Below are 21,989 nucleotides of genomic sequence, written 5' to 3'. Positions count from 1 at the left end.
TAGTGTTCCATTTCTGCAGTTTCCCAGGCGATAAAAAGTCCTATTCAAATTTGATGCCAACAATACTTGTAGTGTCCCACAGCTCCTCTAGAGGGATTATAGTAACTCAGTTTCCTTCCCGATCACACCCAACAGTCAAAGTAACTTATTATTCCTTGTTTTAAACAATTTATATCCAATTTGTAACAAATGTGACCAGCAAAGTCCTCGTAACAAAGTTCTCTTTTTGTTCTTCCGCTTTGACAGCTCCTTTGACAGCTGTCAAAACCTCTATTTCTCCTCTCCCGGCGCTCTTTCAGATCGCTCCCGGGGTTTCCGGGGGGGGGGGTGTTGCATTTTAATTCACATTCCACTTTTCTCCTCCAGCCCAGTCTTATAATTTTCCATCGCGAAGTTAATAACTTTATCAAAAAAAGGTTACACTCGATCTTAGTTGTCAAATCCTTTGCTTTAGCTCCTCTACAACAGGGGGGAGGCTGACTTCCTTTTTGCACCTCCCCCGCTCGCTCCGAATTTAAATAGAATTTTTCCCCTTTTTTAATCCAAGTTCCAATTACTCACGGGTTATTCTTTTAAAGACCAAATTTTCAATGGAAGAAGTCAGCGCTCTCCGTCGAATGGCATGCGGCTCCGCTCGGCAGGGGAAGCGGAGGACTCACAGCACCACCACCCCCCCTGTCACCCGCTCCGCAGCCTTTAAAAAGGCTCCTTCGCGGGTCGGGGGGCGCAAACGGTGCCCGCCGAGTCACCATGCCCATGGGTTTCAGCGCCCATGGTTTTTGAGGGTCCCCGCGTCGCCGGCGCGGTAGAACCCAGCCCCTGCCGAGCAGGCTCCCTCCGGAGCTCGGAGGGAGTCCGCCATTCGGCGATGGCGTCAACCCGGAAGTCTCCTCCTCTCCCCATATAAACAGTCCAGAGGGTGGCAACATTTGTGGGATGCTCTCCCCAGGGAGGCTCACCTGGCGCCTTCATTATATGTCTTTAGGCACCAGGCAAAAAAATATTCCTCTTTAACTAGGCCTTTTGCTAATTGATATCCTCACAGCCTTTTTTTAAATATGTGTCTGTGGGAATAGTGGTGGTGTTATCATTTTGCTGTTCTGTTTTACTTCATGTTTTTTATCCTGTATCTGTGAACAGTGCCGGATTTACGTATAAGCTAAACAAGCTATAGCTTAAGGCCCCACTCTCTTGGGAGCCCCAAAAAAATTTGAAGGGGAAAAAAACCACTGGATGTACATTTCCAAAATATAAGATAAAAAAACAAATAAAATAAAAACTACATTATTTTGTTATGTGCAAATGGCTTTAGATAGCTGTAAGGTCCATAAATTACCATATAGCATCTATTCAACACAAAAAAACAGCGACAATTTGTTGTTGACAAAGGACAGGTTGGACAGTGTTCTCGAAGTTACAAACATGAGTTTGACCAAACTGCGGGAGGCAGTGGAAGACAGGAGTGCCTGGCATGGGGTCACAAAGAGTCGGACACGACTAAACGACTAAACAACAACAACAACAAGGTCCATAAATTACCATATAGCATCTATTCAACACAAAAACCAGCGACAATTTGTTGTTGACAAAGGACAGCTGGACATATAAAGGGCCCCATTACCTTCAGTAGTTTAGGGCTTCATCAAACCTAAATCCGTCCCTGTCTGTGAACCACCCTGATGAAGGGCGGTATATAAATCAATCCATCAAATAAATATAAACAAACCAATATTTCCACATAAATCAAAGGATCTGGGGGGGGGGAATACGGAAAAACAAATATCAATAACCCCGTCGCCCGCCTAAACAATACTTACGCCGCCCCCCCCCGCCCCCGTAGCTCGCTCAGTGCACATTTAAAAACGCAAGCGGTTTGTATTTTCCACGCCTCTAGGAACTGCCGGAACGTCGCGCGCAGGACCAGCGTTTCCGAGGGTGCAATTATGACTGTTGCACCGAGGCGATGTCGCGGGGGAGCGCTATTGCCGACGGACCTTGTCAGAGGAGCCGCGAGCGGCGGTTGTTTAACGGGAAGGAGCTTGAGGCGAGGCGGCGGCTTGGCCGGCCGGCTTCCCCCGAGGGGTCTGTGCGGGGAAATGAACCTGGAACGCCTCCGGAAGCGGGTGAGGCAGTACATAGACCAGGTGAGCCGAGGCGAGAAAGGTGGGGAGACGCTGCCCCCCCACACGTCGTTCTCTCGGGGTCCCCAACGTCGCTCCTTAGCCGCCACCGACGCCCACTCTTTTTTGGACGGGAAGCTCAGCCTCAGCTCACCCTCCTCTCAAACCCTCCCCCCCCCCACAATTGCCTGCCTTCTTCTTACTTGCAGCCAGCCTAAGGGTTGGTGCAGGCAGCCAGCCAGCTGCCACTTCCTAAGGTGTTGCGCTTGTAGATCTTAATAGGGTCGTGGATTCGAGGCGCACGATGATTCCTGCATTGCAGGGCAAATGATTCCTGCATTGCAGGGGAGTCATGACCTAAATCAAGTACAGTGGTACCTCGGGTTAAATACGCTTCAGGCTACATATGCTTCAGGTTAAAGACTCCGCTAACCCAGAAATAGTGCTTCAGGTTAAGAACTTTGCACTGTACTCTGATTATCACAAGTTGAGTGCAGTTGTCTGCAAAAGAAGCCCCATGTATTAGTATCTGCGTTGCAAAATAAATACCTTATCCCCCCCAACCCACACCATTCCCTTTTAAGTACAGTGGTACCTCAGGTTAAATACTTAATTCGTTCCGGAGGTCCGTTCTTAACCTGAAACTGTTCTTAACCTGAAGCACCACTTTAGCTAATGGGGCCTCCTGCTGCTGCTGTGCTGCCAGAGCACAATTTCTGTTCTCATCCTGAAGCAAAGTTCTTAACCCGAGGTAATATTTCTGGGTTAGCAGAGTCTGTAACCTGAAGCATATGTAACCCAAAATACCACTGTGAGTAGAAATACTTACCGGTAACTAATAGTTTGGTTTCTGCCCCACCCGCCAACATAAAGCCTGCCTCCCCAACATAAATCCCGGCTAGAGTGTTGGGCTAGATGACCCTCGTGGCCCCTTCCAGCTCTACAGGTTCTATGATTCTATCAAACTAGAATTAGCTAGATGTGCCTGCTGTTGTTGGCTCTGGCTCCACCTATTGTTCACCTGTCTTGTCTTTCTCCGTACCAGTCCCGGGTTTCCACCGCCACATTACTTACCTGTTAGAAGCTTTGTGCCTTTCCTAGCGGATAGAGGCGGTTTCAGTGAGTGGCACAGTTTCTGTCCATTGTGCTGTAGTTAAACGTACAGGAGACCCTTCCAATATAAAGTGACAGTCCTTCTCTTGGCGATAGTTCAGTGTCTCAAAGTGTTGATAGTTCTGGGTGGGTCATTTAGCTTCAATTCCTCATTTGCAAAATGATCAAATGGATTGTATATATAATAATACCAGATTGGTTCTCTCCTGGTGGACAAGTAAAAGTTCATTGCTTATTTGTATAAGCAATAATCCAGTTTTATTAGAGAAACACTAAGGAGACATAGGTTGAAATGCCCACTCATCTATAAAATTCTCTCTGTGACCATGAGCCAAGTCACACTATCTCAGCCTAATCTACCTCACAGAGTAGATAAAAAGATAAAACTGGGAGGTGACAGCGGGGGAGAGTACTATATATGTCGCCTTGAGTCCCTTGGATAAAGGGTGGGAACCAAATGTAATCAATACAATTTGTTATAGGAAAAACATGTGTAATACTTGTTCTTTCTTTGCTCCTAAAAACAGCAACAGTATCAAAGTGCTCTGTTTTGGGCAGATAAAGTAGCTTCATTGTCTCATGGTAAGTTACATATTTAACTTTAATTATACAGCAGTCACCTTTTCTAAAACTATTTCTGTGAAGTGTCATCTAAATGAATTTCCCTTTCCTATATTGTGTTTATTTTTCTTCAGAATGACCATGACATGTCTTTCAGGCTTGGATTGCTTGGGTTGATACCTTTGAAGTACTGTATTTACAGCAGAGGTGGGAAACTGGATCAAGCCAGCAGGATGGATCCTTACTTGCGCCACCACCTGCAGGCAAAGCTTGACAGGTGGGTGGGTCTGCCCACCTGTAAACCAAACTACTGTATGTCACAGTGACATCAGGGGACCCATTTTCCTTTGCCAGCACAGTTTGAAATCAAACTGCACAGGCAAAGGCACAGCATTTTGCAAAAATCAATGATCAGCTTTTCAACAGCACTTGCATAGTGCAGCGCTTTACAGGAACTCATGGTCAGCTGATCGGTGATGGGTTGTGCTTGCAAATCCCGCTTTTATCAGGGAGAGAAATATTTACCAGCCCTACAACTGATGTCATATATAGAGCATCACATGCAGAGCAGGAGGGTGTGACTTGTTGGAAACCTGCTGGTGGGCCAAATGAGGAGGTATGGCAGGTCCACATCCAGAGATTTCCCATAACTGAATTATATGAATAAAAACTTCCAACATTGTGGTGTTTCACCATCACTGGGATACAGTAACTCTAATCTGGCTTGCATTGGTGTAAAAAAATGACAGGGTAGTATATCTAGTTCCCCAGTAAATGTTTCTAATGCTTGTATCTGATGCACATTATCTCCAAAATTGCAGTCATGTGGCCATTGTTTATACCCTTATGTCTAAAAGACTGTTAAATGCAATGCAAAATTCTAATGGCTGGTTTAACTTAGTGCTTAGACATTTTTCTCAGGTTGACAAAGATAGGATTTTTTATTCTTTAATTTATCAATTATAGAAATACTTGCTTTTGGTAAATTAAGTGTTGCTGTTTTTTCAACGTGCTGTGAACAAAATGTATCCCATACAAGCAAGATAAAGCACATGAGTTTTGTGGGGGATCATATTGAATAAAGTTGTGTGGCTATTTCATTTTTAGAAGACCCACAGGATATCTATTGGCTGGCTCAGTGTCTTTACCTCACAGCTCAGTACCACAGGGCAGCACATGCCCTTAGGTCAAGAAAACTAGATAAGGTAAGATACTGCAGACCAGTCTTGTTTCTTCCATTTTAGCCTTTTTGGTTTATTGTACAAGTTGCTAAGTCGAGCATTGTCAGACATGCTGGTTGCTGCACCTTCTGTAATAATTTATGAAATAGGTAACATATGAGAAAATAGTCAAAGCACCAAATAGGGATAAGATGGAATCGAACATGAGGAACTATTGAAATTGTAGGTGCTGATAGCAGTTAAGCCAATACTGCAGTACTGTAGAAGCAATGGGAGTAAAGTAAGAAATATAAATAGCATAGAAGTGGTAACATAAACTGCTAACTTGCTGTCAGGTGTCTTGCTGAAGCCAGCGGTGGGTAGTGATTACAGAAAAGCAAAGTAGCATAAGACAATTTCTATTGAAAACATTCCTTCTGTTTACTAGATTTTTTCTTTCTTTTAATACGTAGATAAATAGGATTCTTTCAAGATTAATTAAGTCAGCAGGATCTATGTTGGCAGAAAGAAGATGACAGAGAGCAGTTCAGTTAGAAAGGCAGTGAAAGAATTGACTCTTGGCATGAAGAATGTATTAAAGGAACTGGACAAAATATGATAAACAGACTTGTAAATTGAAAGTACCAAGTATAAGAATCACAATGCTATGCCAGGCATCACCATCTTTATTCTTTAAAAAGTTATACCTTTTCAAAGTGCAAAATGATTTAAACAATTTTAATTTCTCCCTTAGTTATATGAAGCATGTCGATACCTTGCTGCTAGATGTCATGTAAGTATTTCCTTACATTAGAATGATTCTTCACTAAGCAGCCAGTATGTATAAGAAAATCACATGGCAGAAGGGATTATTTGCAGCTGAGATAGAAATGTGAAAACCTGAACTATTTTGTAACTGCTAGCTTAAAAAATACTGCAATTCAAATGGTAGTTTAAATGCTATACAGTGGTGCCCCGCAAGACGAATGCCTCGCAAGACGGAAAACCTCCGTTTCGGAGGTGCTTCGCAAAACGAATTTCCTATGGGTTTGCTTTGCAAGACGAAAATGTCTTGCGAGTTCCTTTGGTTTTTTCCCCCCTTCCCCCCCTTTTTCTAAGCCGCTAAGCCGCTTATCAGCTGAGCCGCTAAGCCGCTTATCAGCTGAGCCGCTAAGCCGCTAAACAGCTGATCCGCTAAGCCGCTTATCAGCTGAGCCGCTAAGCCGCTTATCAGCTGATCTGCTAAGCTGCTAAGCCGCTTATCAGGTGATCCGCTAAGCTGCTAATAGCGCTAATCCGCTAAGCCACTAATGGGCTTGCTTCGCAAAATGAAAAAACCGCAAGACGAAGAGACTCGCGGAACGGATTCTTTTCATCTTGCGAGGCACCACTGTAATTATTTTAAATCTGTGCTTATTGAAGATTCAGGACAGTTAACACTATTGAATAAAGGAAACACACATTCCTTTCTTGAAAGCTCACATCTAAATAATATGCAGTAGGAATAGGGTGGGAAACCAGGGCCGTCTTAAGCATATCTGGCACGTGGTTCAAAGATCCCTCCGGTGCTACCCCCCTGCCTTTCCCAGAGTTGTTGACCTTTCCCCAAGCCTCTGTGGGGATTGCTCTCCTCCCACGGAGGCTTGGGAAGGAAGCTGCACACCTGCCAGCCATATAGTTGGTGGGGCGCAGCTTCCATCCTAAGCCTCTGCAGGGATCGCTCTCCTCCTGTGGAGGCTTGGGAGGCAAGCTGCACGCTCCCCAGCCATATGGTTGACAGCGCACAGGTGGCAGGTGTGCAGGGAAAGGGGAGGCCACCCTGAGAGGCCAGCGCCCTGGCACAACTCGCCAGTAAGCCCAATAGGAAATACAGCTCTGTGGGAAACAGAAGAACAAAGTACAGTGGTGCCTCGCAAGACGAAAAGAATCCGTTCCGCGAGTCTCTTTGTCTAGCGGTTTTTTTTGTCTTGCGAAGCAAGCCCATTGACGGCTTAGCAGATTAGCGCTATTAGCGGCTTAGCGGCTTTTAGCGGCACTTAGCGGATAAGCGGCTTAGCGGCTTAGAAAAGGGGGGGGGGGAACCCGCAGGAACTCACAAGACATTTTCGTCTTGCGAAGCAAGCCCATAGGAAATTCGTTTTGCGAAGCACCTCCAAAACGGAAAACCCTTTCGTCTAGCGGGTTTTCCGTCTTGCGAGGCATTCGTCTTGCGGGGCACCACTGTAATAAGCACAGAAAGCTAGTCTTGGTATGGTGGCAAAGGTTTAAAGGGAAATAGAGAATGTAGGGACTAAATGAAACTAACAAAAAAAAAGGCAACTCTGTGGACGTTGAGGTTGAGATGGGTTTAGACTTTGTATGCCTGTATAACAACCAAAAGTGGTATGTGTGTTTATATGTGTAAAGTTGTTGTTCAGAATGAATTAGGTAAGACTGCTGGTGGATGAGCTCTTAAAAAAAAATATTACTTTTTGCATGGCCACTTTAAACATAACATAACTTTGAGTTTCTCTGTACAGTATGCTGCAAAAGAATATCAACAGGCTCTTGATATTCTTGACATGGAAGAACCAATCAACAAAAGACTGTTTGAAAAACATTGTAAGGATGAAAGTGGTCCAAAGGACTGTTCCAATGACTGGGAGGTTTCACAATCTTCAGTGAGTAACATATTGACAGATATAAATTAATGTAAGCATATGATGTATTCAAGGCTGCAGGAAAAGTAACTAGAAGGCTTTGTGGTGATGTTAATTTGCAATAGCCTTGTGTTATGTCTTTAAATTTTGGCTTTGTAAAAACAGTATTTCATCTTTAAAAGGTTCGTGTTTGTATAAATAAAGTAAAGACACACATGAATCAAGTACACACCTCATGGGCTGTGCCATGGTTAATCACTGTACAGATGTATAACACACTTAACTATGAATTTTATGAAGTATGATGCAGTGTGAATGGTCCAATCTGATGAATAAAATGCATTTTTTTGTTTGTTTCTAAGTTTTAATTTGTGCTCAGAATCAAACTGCAAACACCAATTCCTTCTCTGACCTCCACCTATCCTTTCCCATCAGATCAAGAGCTCTATTTGCCTTTTGCGTGGGAAGATCTATGATGCACTTGATAACAGAACCCTGGCAACATTCAGCTACAAAGAGGCCTTGAAACTCGATGTTTACTGCTTCGAAGCATTTGACCTTTTAACATCACACCATATGCTGACAGCAGAAGAAGGTTTGGAGAACTCTCATCACCCCTCCAGTTTTAAAACATTATTTCTCTTTGTCCAAAAAACTGTTTTAATCAACAAAATATTAAATTATATCAGCCGCTGATTAGAGATACCAGTTTTCAAAATAAATAAATTTTGCTGGTTATTCTCCAAAGCCAACAGAGCAGCTCAAACTCACAATCTTCCTTGCTGGAGGTTTTTAATGTTTTGTTTTTGAAGTGGAGGTGTCCCTCTGCCCAGCACTGTCTGGTGCCACCAGCCTCCACTAATGAAGCAACTCTGCCACTGGCAGGGAAGTACGGTCACCATGGAGCATCCTTGTGTGCCCATCCAAACAGAGTTTGGATGGAAGATGCCAGCTGTGGTGTTCCTAGTGGCTGTAGACTTCAGAATGCTCCAAAGCAGGGTGTTTTTGTGGAGGAAAGGCTGGGCTGACACAGGATCTACTGGATCCTCAGCCAGCACTGCTGCCATCATGTGATAGCAACATGCTCACTGTGGTAGCCCTCAGCTCAGTTGCGCCCGTGAATGCGGTACTCTTTACTTTCCCTTCCTTGTATTAGCAAATGGCTAAAGTACGTTTTATTTCCCCCATGAAAATGAATTTGAAGGCAATGTTGCAGTTAGGGGTAAAACCAGCAGCACCTTCCCCCACTGATGATGATCCTGCAAATCCTCTTTTACTTCTTTTCTGCCATAATGATAGGCATTTCATCAGTCTGAATATAAAATACAGCCTTCAAACTGGTGTATGAATGCCATTGTCATCCTGCTTCCCTACCATTCCCTGCAATGAATAGGCTAGTGTTTATTAAATTATGAAGCAAGCCTCCCTTTTTGGGTATGGTGTTTCTAAGGCAGAAGGAATTACAGGAAGAGAGAGAGAATTTCTAGGAACCTTCGACCCTACCAGCTAAGATCTCATGTCTCCCTGGGGAAAAAAAGACGGTGATTCACATCTCTGCTATTTTATCATCCCGAAAAGGAAGTGCTGCTGAATGTGATTTGGGGGGGGGGGAATCTTTTCCCCTTCTATTTTCCACCCCAATCTATCAATGGTACATAACTGCATATGATGGCACATAACTCCACATGCTCACTTCTGGAATGTGTTATTGATGTCAGATTGTAAGATTTGCAGGACAGGAGAGAGGAGAAAGGCACAGGGCAGAGGAAATTCAGAAGGGAAGCACAGGTTCTAAAAGTTTTGGAGACATATTTATAGAATAATAATAATAGCTTTATTATTTATACCCTGTCCATCTGGCTGGGTTTCCCCAGTCACTCTGGGCAGTTCCCAGCAGAATAGACAAAGACAGGTAAACATACATAGGAAGTAGCAGAGTGTTCCTAATTCTCTAGAAAGATTGACTGTATGTCAGAACCTTATATCTCAGTGCAACATGTTTTATGATGCTGTATGTGGTAGCAGTTGAAACATTTTTACCTGAGCACTGCTCCTGCCGCAAATCTCATGTTCAGTGAAATAACGCACCACATTTATACCATTGTACAAATATGGAAAATGTCATCCCAAACAATGTGTAATTTGATCCATATGAATTACACCATACAAATACAATGCCACGAAGTATATTGTATCACTTACCCTCCCTATTTAGAGAAGTTTTTAATGTTTGATGTTTTATTGTGTTTTTATTATTCTCTACCATTCTTCTGGAATTCACTTTTGTAACTGATGTGTTCAGAAAAAGAGCTGCTGGAATCTCTACCTCTAGGAAAACAGTGCACAGAAGAAGAAGTAGTATTGTTACATTTTCTGTTTGAGAACAAATTAAAAAAGGTAATAGTACTGTAGTTTAAAAGAAATCTACATTGATTCAAATGTAAATTTGATAACATTCTGTTTAATGTAACCAATAATGTAACCAATAGCCAATATTTTGCATCTTAGCACCTACGATTTACTTCTTTTTGTGTCTTAGCAGTTTGCATCAGTTATTGTGACCTTGCATACTATTTATTAATCAATCAGAATTCACCCCTCAAAAGCTTTCAGTGTATCCAAATATGATATAAAATGTATATTTAATAATTCTAGAAGGGTCATAATGGCTATAATGGAAACAGTTTTCAAAATATGAAGCTAAGATCAGGTTCAGATTATCATTTGGAAAACTCTGTAGCCCTATGTATGTATTCTGCTCCTCACACAATTAGAACCTCATCAGTGGAGAGCATAGATGCTCTCGCTAGCTATGCGCCTTTCACTGTGTTGCCATCACATTCCCCTGCCACTTGTCATGCATTGAAGGGCAAACATCTGCAGCAGCAAGTCTGCTATACTCATGAAGGCTCCCTACACAGTTTAGAACCTTAATTGTAAAATGTAGCTGTTGATATGAATAGCAGGAAGGGCATCTCTAGATGCCCTTTCCCTACTCCCACCCTCATTGTGTGAGAAGACTACCTCCTAAACCATATAGGTCTATTCAGGCAATCTGGCTATTATTATAGAAACAAAGACCCATGGAAGAACGGAATGATCCTGGTAGATTGTCTTTCATGTGAACAGAAAGGATGGCAATCTCCGCCCCACCCCCACCCACCCCCGTCACCACCCTTAACAATAGGACTGCTTGAATTTATGAGGCTTTTACAGTGTTTTTTTTAAATGTCGATACCCTGTCTCAGGGCACTCAGTAAGCCAACTGATAGGTGATACAGCATGGCCTTGTTTGGATTAAGAACCGAGTTTAATGGATACTCCGTCATCCATCTGAAAAGAAGGTGTTAGAGCAAAATGCATTTACTGGTTCTTGCCATCTTGTTAGGTCTTGCCTGCCACCTTTCCAAACAAAGTGGAAGCTTCTGAACCAAAGTCTAATAGGGGCGGGAGGAGGTATGTCATTGCCCTCTAGCAATAATGGTATTATGGATCTGAGCAACCACATGGTTCTCTCTTGACCTTTCTTCTCTCTTTCAGTATAATAAACCCAGTGAAACGTTGATCCCTGAATCTGTAGATGGTCTCCAAGATAATCTGGATGTCGTCGTGTCTTTAGCAGAAAGGCATTACTATAACTGCGATTTCAAGATGTGCTACAAGCTCACTTCTCTGTGAGTACATATATCATCAGCCTGTTACGAAATAGCATTTATTTGAAACCACTCAATTGTGGAAGCCAGTAGATAATTGTTCACTCTTTACTGAAAGCATCTTTTCATAGAGCGGAGATGAATGTAAAGCCTGGATGTGTTAATTGTTGGTCGCTACTGTTTGGAATCCCACCAGCTGTCATTGTATCACTTACACCTTGCCTGTTAGCCTTTTCTCAGTCTTTTACTAAACGTTTGGGGGATAAATGTTTGGGGCTCGGCGCATTGAAGTGTCTTGTATGACAGTTTTGATGAGATAAGATCAGGGTTGGGGAGGTTTGTCCCCCAGATATTGCTGGACTACAACTCCCATAAACTGCTGCCAGCAGGGACAATAGTTGGGGATAGTGCAAGTTGTTGGGTTGGTTTTTTTCCCAATTTTTAAAATTGATTTTCCAAAATTTTTAAACAAACAAACAAATATAAATCTTAACTGTACTTAATCCAATCTTAGTAACATTGTTAAATGACTTCCTCGAGTCCCCCGGCTGAGTTTCAGTGTATATCATTGTAACAGTTTTCCAAAACCAAATTTCTCATAAAATTAACTTAATCACTTAACATCATTCTTTCTTTTCATTTTAACTTTAAACATATTATTCTCTAACATCACATATTTAAATCCTAAGCCTATCTGGTATTTGCAAGTTTTTCCAATTAAGTTATCTTAGCATATTTAACTAAATTTAACTAAATAGTCTTTAAATTTCATCCATTCTTTCATCCATGGTGGTCTGGCAACATCTGGAGGGCCACAGGTTCCCCAGCTCTGGGTTTAGCTATTCATTTACCAAATATGTGCATTTGGAAGTGGATAACTTTAAGCAGGGCACAAAGAAAGCTATTTCACACAATGTGTTTTTAAGTGTACAATATGTCTAGCAAGGTAAAATAGTAGAGTCGTACCTTGGAAGTCGAACATCTTGCGAGACTAACGTTTTGGCTCCCAAATGCCGCAAACCCAGAGTGATTGTTCCAGTTTGTGAATGTTCTTTGGAACCTGAACATCCTTCGCGGCTTCCACGGCTTCTGATTGGCTGCAGGAGCTTCTTGCAGCCAATCAGAAGCCACACCTTGGTTCTCAAACATTTTGGAAGTTGAACGGACTTCCGGAACAGATTCCATTCAACTTCTGAGGTATGACTGTATTCACAGATAACATTTGTCAGCAAGTCATGACTGGATGGAGCCTCCTGTTGAGTGAATGCTAAGTCTAATCTTCTTTCCCCAGCGGCGAAGGGCCGTGGCTCAGTTCCTCATGTTCAGAATGTCCTGGGTTCAGTTTCCCAGTATCTCCAGGTGTGGGTGGGAGAGACTCCTGCCTGAAACCCTCAAGAGCTGTTGCCAGTCATTGTAGACAATACTCAGCTAAATGGATTAATGGTCTGATTCAGTATAGGGCACCTTTCTATATTCCTATTTTTAAAAAAATAGGGGGGGGGGGAGAACTTTAATATCTGGAGCTGAAAACTACAGTCTTTTAGTGCCTCTCTGAGTACTTTGTATGATGGGAAGGATACAAAGTAATAAGCAATTCTACCATATTTTGCAAGAACAATGATCTATTTGCGCCTCAATTTTTATGAAGTTACTGTCCCTTGAGGGTTTTTATTTCCGCTTATTTTTAGAGTAATGGAAAAGGATCCATTCCATGCCAGTTGTTTACCTGTGCATATTGGGACACTTGTGGAGCTGAATAAAGCAAATGGTGAGAAGGTGTTTTAATACAAATTGAATATTAATTATTTTTAAAGGGATTCCTGGTATTTATTTATTTATTTGTTTGTTTGTTTGTTTATTTATATTTTGCATTGACTCCTGAATAGGCCTTTCAGCTCTAATTCAGGAGTTAAAAGCTAGCATGGTGTGGTGAGTAGAACAAGGACCAGGGTTCTAGAGCTGTGTGTTCAAATTTCCACTCCACCCTGAAGCTCATTGGGTGGCCTTGGTTAGTCTCTAAATCTCAGCCTAACCTATTTCACAAAGTGGTTGCGAAAATAAAATAGTATAGGAGAGAGAACCATGGCTTGTCACATGGAGGAAGGATTGGCTGCATAGGCCAGAATTCAACACAGAACAAGCAGATTTTTTACTCATTCAACAGGATTTAACCCTCATCTCCTTCCTCCTGCACACCCCCAAAATCTGCTCCGGGGGGGGGGGTGTCTCAGCTTTTTGGAGCAGAATTTTAGGATGCAAGGGAACCTGCAGGGGGAAGCATGGGTCCTGCTGCATGGGTAGAATTCTGCTCCTCTCCTAGACAAGCCGCATCGAAGGCAAGCCTTAATAAATAAATAAAATATGAGATTTTGTAGACAGATATTGATGCATAAGGACCCATATTTGTGTGTTAATCCATATATGATGGATTTGATATTAACTAAAATTAATACAGCAATATTTCACTCTTTCATTGATGATTTCCTGCTACACATTTCTGCTGGTTCTGCAGTAGAAATGAGTCCATTTTCTCATTTAAAGGCAGAAAATTATTCATCCTGTTAGACAGTATATTTGCATTTTATGCCTTTATAATTTGCAGCTATTAAGATGCTACTTAAGTAGTTAATATTATACAATTCTTAAAATCAATTCCTCCTTTTTTAATTTTTAAAGGAGAAATGTGTATGCTTTCAGTGGAGAGCCAGGAAAAAAATTGTAACAGTGAGTCATCCGTAGTGGAAAATAGTTAAATGAAATGTGAAATCTTGCTAAGTGGAAGGCCCACCCCAAGGGATGAGGACTACTGATCCCCTTGTTTCTAGTGACAAAGTTGGCATCCTATTGTAAAGAAAACTGGAAACCACACTACTAAATGAAAAAGCTACTATACTAAACCATAACATGTTAAATAAAAATTGTCTACGGAATATTTTATGTTAAGATGCCAGCCAGGCTAGAGTGGCTGTCAGTGGCCTGGTTCATATGGCATGGTAAGCCGACTGTGACTCATTAGGACCTCACAAATGTCCTGGCTCCTGGAGCTCCCTGCCCAGAACTTTTAGCATGTAACAGCTAAACCATGGTGATGCCCAAATGCAGGGTTGTGATTAAGATCTTTCCTCCTTAGCCATGATCGCTAGCCCAGGTTTGCTCTATGGTTAATGTGGAGACCTTAGCCACAATCCTGGGTTCACATGGCATGCTAAGCTAAACCCTGGCATGGCTGCCATGCCATGCTATGGTTAAAGGACTGTCAAGAAGCAAAACAGGTGCCCGTCGTCTTCAAGAGCCAACACATTTGCATGGTTTTGGTAAACCATAGTTTGCCTTAGCATGACTTATGAATGAGCGCCTTTGAAAATAGACTTGAAAACATAAGAATATATTATATGGGATAGTTTGAGAGAAACAGTTGACAGCTTTATTCTAATTATCATTTTCAATCCAATAAAAATGTGAACAAAAAGGCATAACACTTTATTTTATCAACATTCAACACAAGCTGCTACATATATACTATTGCTTAACATAAATATATTTCTTCTTCCTAGAACTTTTCTACCTTTCCCATAAACTGGTGGATTTGTACCCAAATAATCCTGTAAGTTGTACTTCTGTTCTTTGTTTCATAAATGTGCTATGAATACCATCAAAAAAAAGTTTAAAAGGTTAGGACCCATATAGTACCATATACATCTAAAGTGAAATGTTATTACCATTATTATGGTAATGAATAGTTTATGAATGTTATGAATATGAATGTTATGTTTATGAATAGTTTAATGAATGTTAGCCTTATTGGTAGTACCAATTTTCTGTATAGGCTACATGAATATTCCTCAGCTTAATGGTACATAAAATGCTTAGCTTTTGACCCTCCCTCCCCAATCTTTAAAATTTCACAAATAGAATAGGCATGGTAGAGAAGGGATTGTACTACTCATCACGCATGGAATCAAATCCACAAGTTGTTGAACCACAGTGTGCACAGCACTGGCAATCACAAATTGTATACCTGCTGCTCAACAAAGTCACATTTTCTCAGCCACTAAATATTGTGGACTCCGTGCCACAAAAATAAGGAAACAGTCCAGCAAACCATTTCCTTTGGGAAAGGGATAAAATGTTGGTAACTGCAGAGCACTTGTTGTACTTGCTGAAAGGTTGGTTAACTGATACATGTCTCTTTGCTACCTTTTGAAAAAAGTGATAAAAAAGGAACATATTTCTAATGTTGTTTGCTTGAACCCACTATGTTCCTACATTTGAAATGGAACCGATCCCATACATTGGCCTTGTTTTCATGACACAGTAAGCCAAACCAAGGCTTACCAATCCGGATCCATGGAAAATAGCCTGCAGCCACCTTCCTTCTCCTTGGTCCTTTTTACTGCTTATTTACTGCACGAAGGCTTACTTTGGGCTTCTGCTTGTGGTTAGGGAGGAGAAAGCAATGTAGCTGCAAGCTCTTCTCCAGGACCCCTATGTTTGCACAGTCTCAGTAAGCCATAGTTTGGCTTACTTGGTCATACAAACTTGTCATATCAGTAGTGTGCTTTAACGTGTCTTGAATTTTATCTGGCCATTAGGTCTCCTGGTTTGCTGTAGGATGTTATTATCTTATGGTTGGCCATAAAAATGAACACGCCAGAAGATACCTTAGGTAAGTCTCACTTTGTCTTCTGTAGTCCTAAGGGTTGCTGTCTTGTAAGTTTACCATTTTAAGAAACCTTGTACTGTTAGCACTGATGAACTAAGTAAGGTCCAGGAAACCTTCTGTATGCCTGAAGACTGGTATTGGCACACTTCAGTAAATAACTATTCCCGGAGTAGTTGTACTTCAGAGTTACAGCTTTAAGCATTACGTTTAGCATTGCAGGTTTCATTGGCTCTTATTTCACGTACCTGGTTTTTATGTTTCAGCAAAGCCACCACTCTTGAGAGAACATACGGACCAGCATGGATTGCATATGGGCACTCATTTGCAGTTGAAAGTGAGCATGACCAAGCAATGGCTGCTTATTTCACTGCAGCCCAGCTGATGAAAGGGTAGGTCAAAATTAGATTGCCAGGAAATAGGGATGTAGTTCAATAAAACCATCTTAACCAAAGGGTATTAATATTAGATGAAAAATAAACAAAAATAATAATTTACTGGGAAAACATCTGCCATCAGAGATGTATTCAGTATTTGCAGCGATATTAATATTTCTCTTAGAAAGTAAGCTTTACATTAGTTACTAGTCCAATATTATGGATATGCTTGTCAAAACAAGGAAACTTAACTATTCTGTCCCCCCCCCCATTTAAAAGTGTTTGCAGTATTTTTAAAACTATAGATCAAAGATTTGTTTAAATGAAATGCAGTGCTGCCTCAAATGTCCTCATGTCTTAGGTTGTTTTTTTTTAATTACTGTTCGTGTTCTTTATTTTTGTAGCTGCCATTTGCCAATGCTGTATATTGGGCTGGAGTACGGCTTGACCAACAACTCAAAATTAGCTGAGCGGTTTTTCAGCCAAGCTTTAAGTATTGCACCCGAAGACCCTTTTGTGATGCATGAAGTTGGGGTGGTAGCATTTCAAAATGGAGAGTAAGTTACTATTTTTAACTTTGGGTTGTCTTTGTACCAGATATCTGCACATAATTTCCTTTCTTTGTTAGCTCCCCCTCCAAAACCTAGAAACCATTATACTACCCACTTGTGCACTTGATGAACTTAGTACTAGTATTAATGTGTGACTTCAACTATTTCATATATAAACTATATCATGTTGACAATGCAATGGCAGTTACACCACTTATCACAGTCACTGATAACTGTAGTTTAGGAAATATATTATTTTTTCCTTCAGTGATCAGATGCGGTTTTCAAAAAACAGCTAAGTACTTATCACTGCTTTTGTATCTCATGGGAATTATTTTTACATTGGAACAGTAAGCATCATTAACAAAACACATACATCTTTCAATGCTACATGTTAATGGCATTTTTGGACGCAAGGCCCTATAGGTAATAAAATAGATAAGCTGTTAATTTGAAGAGACATAAGACAGAGACCTCTAAATGTGTTTTATCTTAGTGACTTATTTTCTTTCAGCTGGAAAACTGCAGAAAAGTGGTTTCTTGATGCGTTAGAAAAGATCAAAGCCATTGGAAATGAGGTATTTTATTTTTATTTATAGATATATAGAATTGGCCATAATTTCATCTCAGCTGTTTGATAGCAGGACTCCAAAGTGCTACATTTGAAGAATCCCACCAAGCGCTCTGCTTATAAGCTACCCATATCCCAGAAGTAATACATATGCAGATCACCACCTTCTCACCTATGGTATTGCCCAAAAGTTTTCAAATAACAAGTTATCCTTTGGTGCATGGGTGTTGATATTTTTTTTAATCAGCCAATGGAATAGCTTGTTTACTTCAATCAAGATTTTGTTTTAGAGGCATTACAATTTTGTCTTTAGATGTGATGCTTGTCTTGCAGGTGACGGTTGACAAGTGGGAACCTTTATTGAATAATCTGGGGCATGTATGCAGAAAGCTTAAGTAAGTGGAACAGCGATTTTTACCAGTACTTAGTATTTTAAGTATTTATCCTCAAATGGTATGGCATTCCAGTTTTACTAAACCTTCTGTATGCATTTAATTATATTTATAATCTGGCATATTTATCATCTGGCATGTTCATATTATATATTGAAATGGAATGTATTGTGGAACATGGTATTCTAAACATCTCAGCTATTGCATTTTTTAAAAAACAAGCTTCTAGTCTTTATGATAGAACAGTGAAAGCTCAGAGACCTGAGGTACTGCATAGAGTTCCTGAGGCCAGGATGTGATACTTCATTGTCCTTCAAAAGTCATAGATAGTTTTCCAACACCTACTTACACAAGTAGGTCATCTCACAGCTTCCCTCCCTTCCTTCTGCATTCTTCTTTCCACCCTGTGGGCTGGTTTGCGTGAATGCCAAGCCATTGTTTTAGTAGCATATAGGACAAGCATCGCTAAAGAAATGTCAGGCTCATGCACTCCCTCCTTTCCTCTTTTCTCATGCAGGTGGTAGGAACACTACTGCTGAGTTTATTTTCAGTTTTAAATAATTTCAGCTTCGTTCACCTTACAGTGTGAATCCAGTGGTTTATTTAAAAGCCAGCTTCATAACCCATGGTTTAAAATTAGCTTGTTGAACAAATAACCATTGTTTGTTTTTAACCAGTATTCCTGGTTTGCATGGAATGCTAAACTGAGATTCTTTGAAATGGCCAGGAGAACTTCTGCTGAGATTACTTTCCATGTTAGGAGGGTGCTTTAACATCTGAACCAGCCCAGTGTACCATGTGTTTTTTTATGGCCAATTGTTTACTATTTGTATTTCCTAATAATGTGAATGAAACAATATTCAGTTGTTCTGCCCGGACACTGAGGTCCAGCACTGAGGGCCTTCTGGCGGTTCCCTCGCTACGAGAACCCAGGTTACAGGGAACCAGGCAGAGTGCCTTTTTGGTAGTGGCACCCGCCCTGTGGAACGCCCTCCCACCAGATGTCAAAGAGAAAAATAACTACCAAACTTTTAGAAGACATCTGAAGGCCCTGTTTAGGGAAGCTTTTAATGTTTAATAGGTTATTGTATTTTACTGTTCTGTTGGAAGTCGCCCAGAGTAGCTGGGGAAACCCAGCCAGAAGGGCGGGGTATAAATTATTATTATTATTATTATTATTATTATTATTATTATATCCTTATCCATGTTTTTCTTAATAGGAAGTATGAAGAAGCTCTCGAATACCATCGTCAAGCTCTAGTGTTGATTCCTCAGAATGCTTCTACTTATTCTTCCATTGGATACATTCACAGTCTGATGGGAAATTTTGAAAGTGCAATTGATTATTTTCATACAGTATGTAATCTTTATAAAATTGGGGAGGGGGAATTGGTGTCAAGCTTGATGTGCTCAGTATGATCTTTCACTTTTCTTGATTTTGTAATTTGTCCTTTTTAATCAGGCCCTCGGTCTTAGAAGAGATGATACGTTTTCAGTGACTATGCTTGGACATTGCATAGAAATGTATATTGGAGATTCTGAAGCCTACATTGGTAAGCTGCGATTTTGTTACTGCTCTATAGCTATTCAGATGTTCCCACAGCGCTATGGCTGTGCATTCACGAAGAGCATTAACACATTTTTTCCATGAAGAGCACTGGCACACTTATCACTAGTAAACCATTTGCTGAGTCCCCCAAGAAGGCAGAAGGTCAATGGCTTTATTAAATTATTTTGGTAAGAAATTACAGCTTGGTTTAAGAACAGAGGGAGGCTGCTTACACCAGGTCAGACCATTGGTTCACCTAGCTTAGCACTGTCTAGCTAAGCTGTCCAGCACTAACTAGTCATAGCTCTCCATGGATTCAGACAGGAATCTTTCTTAGCCCCATCTGAAGAATCTGTGTGTTGAACTTTGGAAACATTAGTTTTGCTCCCCCCTACGCAGTAGAGTGGGACTCGGGAGGCGCTGTGGGTTAAACCACAGAGCCTAGGACTTGCCAATCAGAAGGTCAGTGGTTCGAATGCCCTTGATGGGGTGAGCTCCCGTTGCCCCATCCCTGCTCCTGCCAACCTAGCAGTTCGAAAGCACGTCAAAGTGCAAGTAGATAAATAGGGACCGCTCCGGCGGGAAGATAAACGCCGTTTCAGTGTGCTGCTCAAGTTCACCAGAAGCGTCTTAGTCATGCTGGCCACATGACCTGGAAGCTGTACGCCGGCTCCCTCGGCCAATAAAGCGAGATGAGCGCCGCAACCCCAGAGTCGGTCACGACTGGACCTAGTGGTCAGGGGTCCCTTTACCTTTACCTTTACGCAGTAGAGTATGCATTGCATGCAGTTCTTTCACCATTGCAATTGCCAAAGTTTAATGATGATGCTGCCACTGGGGGTGCGGTTCCATAAAATAAATACCAACAGAAGTTTAACTTTCTTGACATAGGAATTACTGTGCGCATTCTTAATTATCTATGATGTATTTAGGGCCAGGGTTTAAATCCTTACTCAGCCATGAAGCTTATTGGATGACCTTGGGCCAGTCACTGTTTCTCAGCTTAAACTACGTCATACGGCTGTTGTGAGGATAAAATGGAAAGGAGCAGAACCATGTACATCACCTTGAGCACCTTGGGGGGGGATAAAAATGTAATAATAAAGTAAAAAATGAATCACAGACAGGTGTACTTGATGGTCCCTGTGGTCCCTTCCAGTTCTATAATTCTGTGATTCTATAGATAGTGAACTTCGTCTTTTAAGAGTCTATGGGACTGGACAGAAATAGTATTTTTACATGAAAGTAATCTCATGGCGGAAATTAATAATCTCTTTCAGGAACTGCAATTAAGGATAAATTAAGATGCTATGACTTTGATGTGCATACTATGAAGACATTAAAGAACATTATTTCACCTGCTTGGGACGTATTGGAATTTGATATAGAAAAGCAAACCTTAGAAGAAAGTAGTATCATGGCAGTGGAAGCACCACATCAGAGGAGAACTACGGAAGCACCCCCTCCATTAGATGAAACCTTTGAAATTGAAATGAATGAAAGTGATATGATGTTAGAAACATCAATGTCAGATCACAGTACTTGACTTTAAAATGCTAGAATAGATTCATCATCGTGTAATGTGCATTTTTGTCACCTCATGCCTTCTTCAACTGCTGTTGACATCAGAGAACTGCCCATGACTGTGACAGTGTGTTTGTTTATACCAATTTTATTATGCAAAATAATCATATGTATTTTTAAACTCTTCACTGCATCCTGTGATATCTGTTACTAAAAAAGACTGTGAATGTTGAAAAATGTTTAGTTTACAACATGTTTTTTTTCTGTGTCCAAGAGCTGATGAATTCCTGCCTTGGCTTTCTAACTTTCTATATTTCCATGTTAAATATGTGTCATAACAACCCCCTGCAAAATTGATGATTTGATACTATATTTTATTCTTTAAACCAGAATTAAAGTTTTCATTGCTCTGTTTGACTCATACACACAATTGTAAAAAAATATTCTTATCACCTGAATGCATTCCCCCCCCCCAATTTAATTGTTGCCAAGTCTTAAGTGTGGAAGTAAATACTCTTGTCTAGCCTCATTTGTCATTTCAGATTCCTTACTACTTCTTCACACTATCTTCCTGACACAAGTTACATCCAAACACAGGTTATTGGTTAAATGAAAATTCAGGTGCTGCTGCGCTACAAACTTTTACAACAGGCATAGGGATCCTTCAGCCTGCAGGCCTACCGTATTTTTCGCTCTATAACACGCACCCGACCATAACACGCACGTAGTTTTTAGAGGAGGAAAACAAGAAAAAAAAAATATTCTAAACGAAATAGTGGATATATGATTTTTGTGGTTCATGCTGTGGCCACAGACATGTGATCTGACAGTGAGTTTGGAGTAGCCCAATGCAAAAATCCTGAGGATCCATGTGGATCTATGCTTTGTAACCACGGAGGAGGGAAGGAAGGGGAACCATGGATCCTCTGCTCACGACTGTAGCAGATCCCCCCCGCCACCCGCAGGCATTCGTTCCATATCATGCACAGACATTTCCCCTTACTTTCTAGGAGGAAAAAAAGTGAGTGTTATGTGCAAAAAATACGGTAATTAGAATCCACAGATCCAAATTTAACTCATGAGGCTGTCTCCTAAAAGCTGCACTTTTAGGACATTAGA

The 21,989-nt window shown here is 41.1% G+C and overlaps 1 protein-coding gene across 2 annotated transcripts; it reads left to right on the top strand.

Moving 5' to 3' along the window:
- Positions 1-1,977: 1,977 nt before the first annotated feature.
- On the top strand, positions 1,978-21,399 carry CDC16 (cell division cycle 16). Of its 2 annotated transcripts, XM_079972689.1 has the most exons (19): positions 1,978-2,144; positions 3,761-3,815; positions 3,929-4,071; positions 4,902-4,999; positions 5,709-5,747; positions 7,474-7,614; positions 8,029-8,188; positions 9,896-9,990; positions 11,134-11,267; positions 12,935-13,014; positions 14,801-14,850; positions 15,839-15,912; positions 16,173-16,298; positions 16,688-16,840; positions 17,349-17,412; positions 17,739-17,800; positions 19,018-19,153; positions 19,260-19,350; positions 20,627-21,399. In XM_079972689.1, the coding sequence occupies exons 6-19, from the start codon at positions 7,516-7,518 to the stop codon at positions 20,890-20,892; spliced, it is 1,590 nt and encodes a 529-aa protein (XP_079828815.1). In that variant the 5' UTR covers positions 1,978-2,144; positions 3,761-3,815; positions 3,929-4,071; positions 4,902-4,999; positions 5,709-5,747; positions 7,474-7,515; the 3' UTR covers positions 20,893-21,399. The 2 variants fall into 2 exon arrangements, with proteins under 2 accessions (XP_079828815.1, XP_079828814.1); XM_079972688.1 differs by lacking the exon at positions 3,929-4,071.
- The last annotated feature ends 590 nt before the right edge of the window (positions 21,400-21,989 follow it).

Source organism: Podarcis cretensis (genome assembly GCF_951804945.1).
Source record: "Podarcis cretensis genome assembly, chromosome: 4".
Lineage (NCBI taxonomy): Eukaryota > Metazoa > Chordata > Lepidosauria > Squamata > Lacertidae > Podarcis > Podarcis cretensis.
The sequence above is the reverse complement of the archived record's forward strand: the minus strand, read 5'-3'. Positions and strand labels throughout refer to the sequence as shown.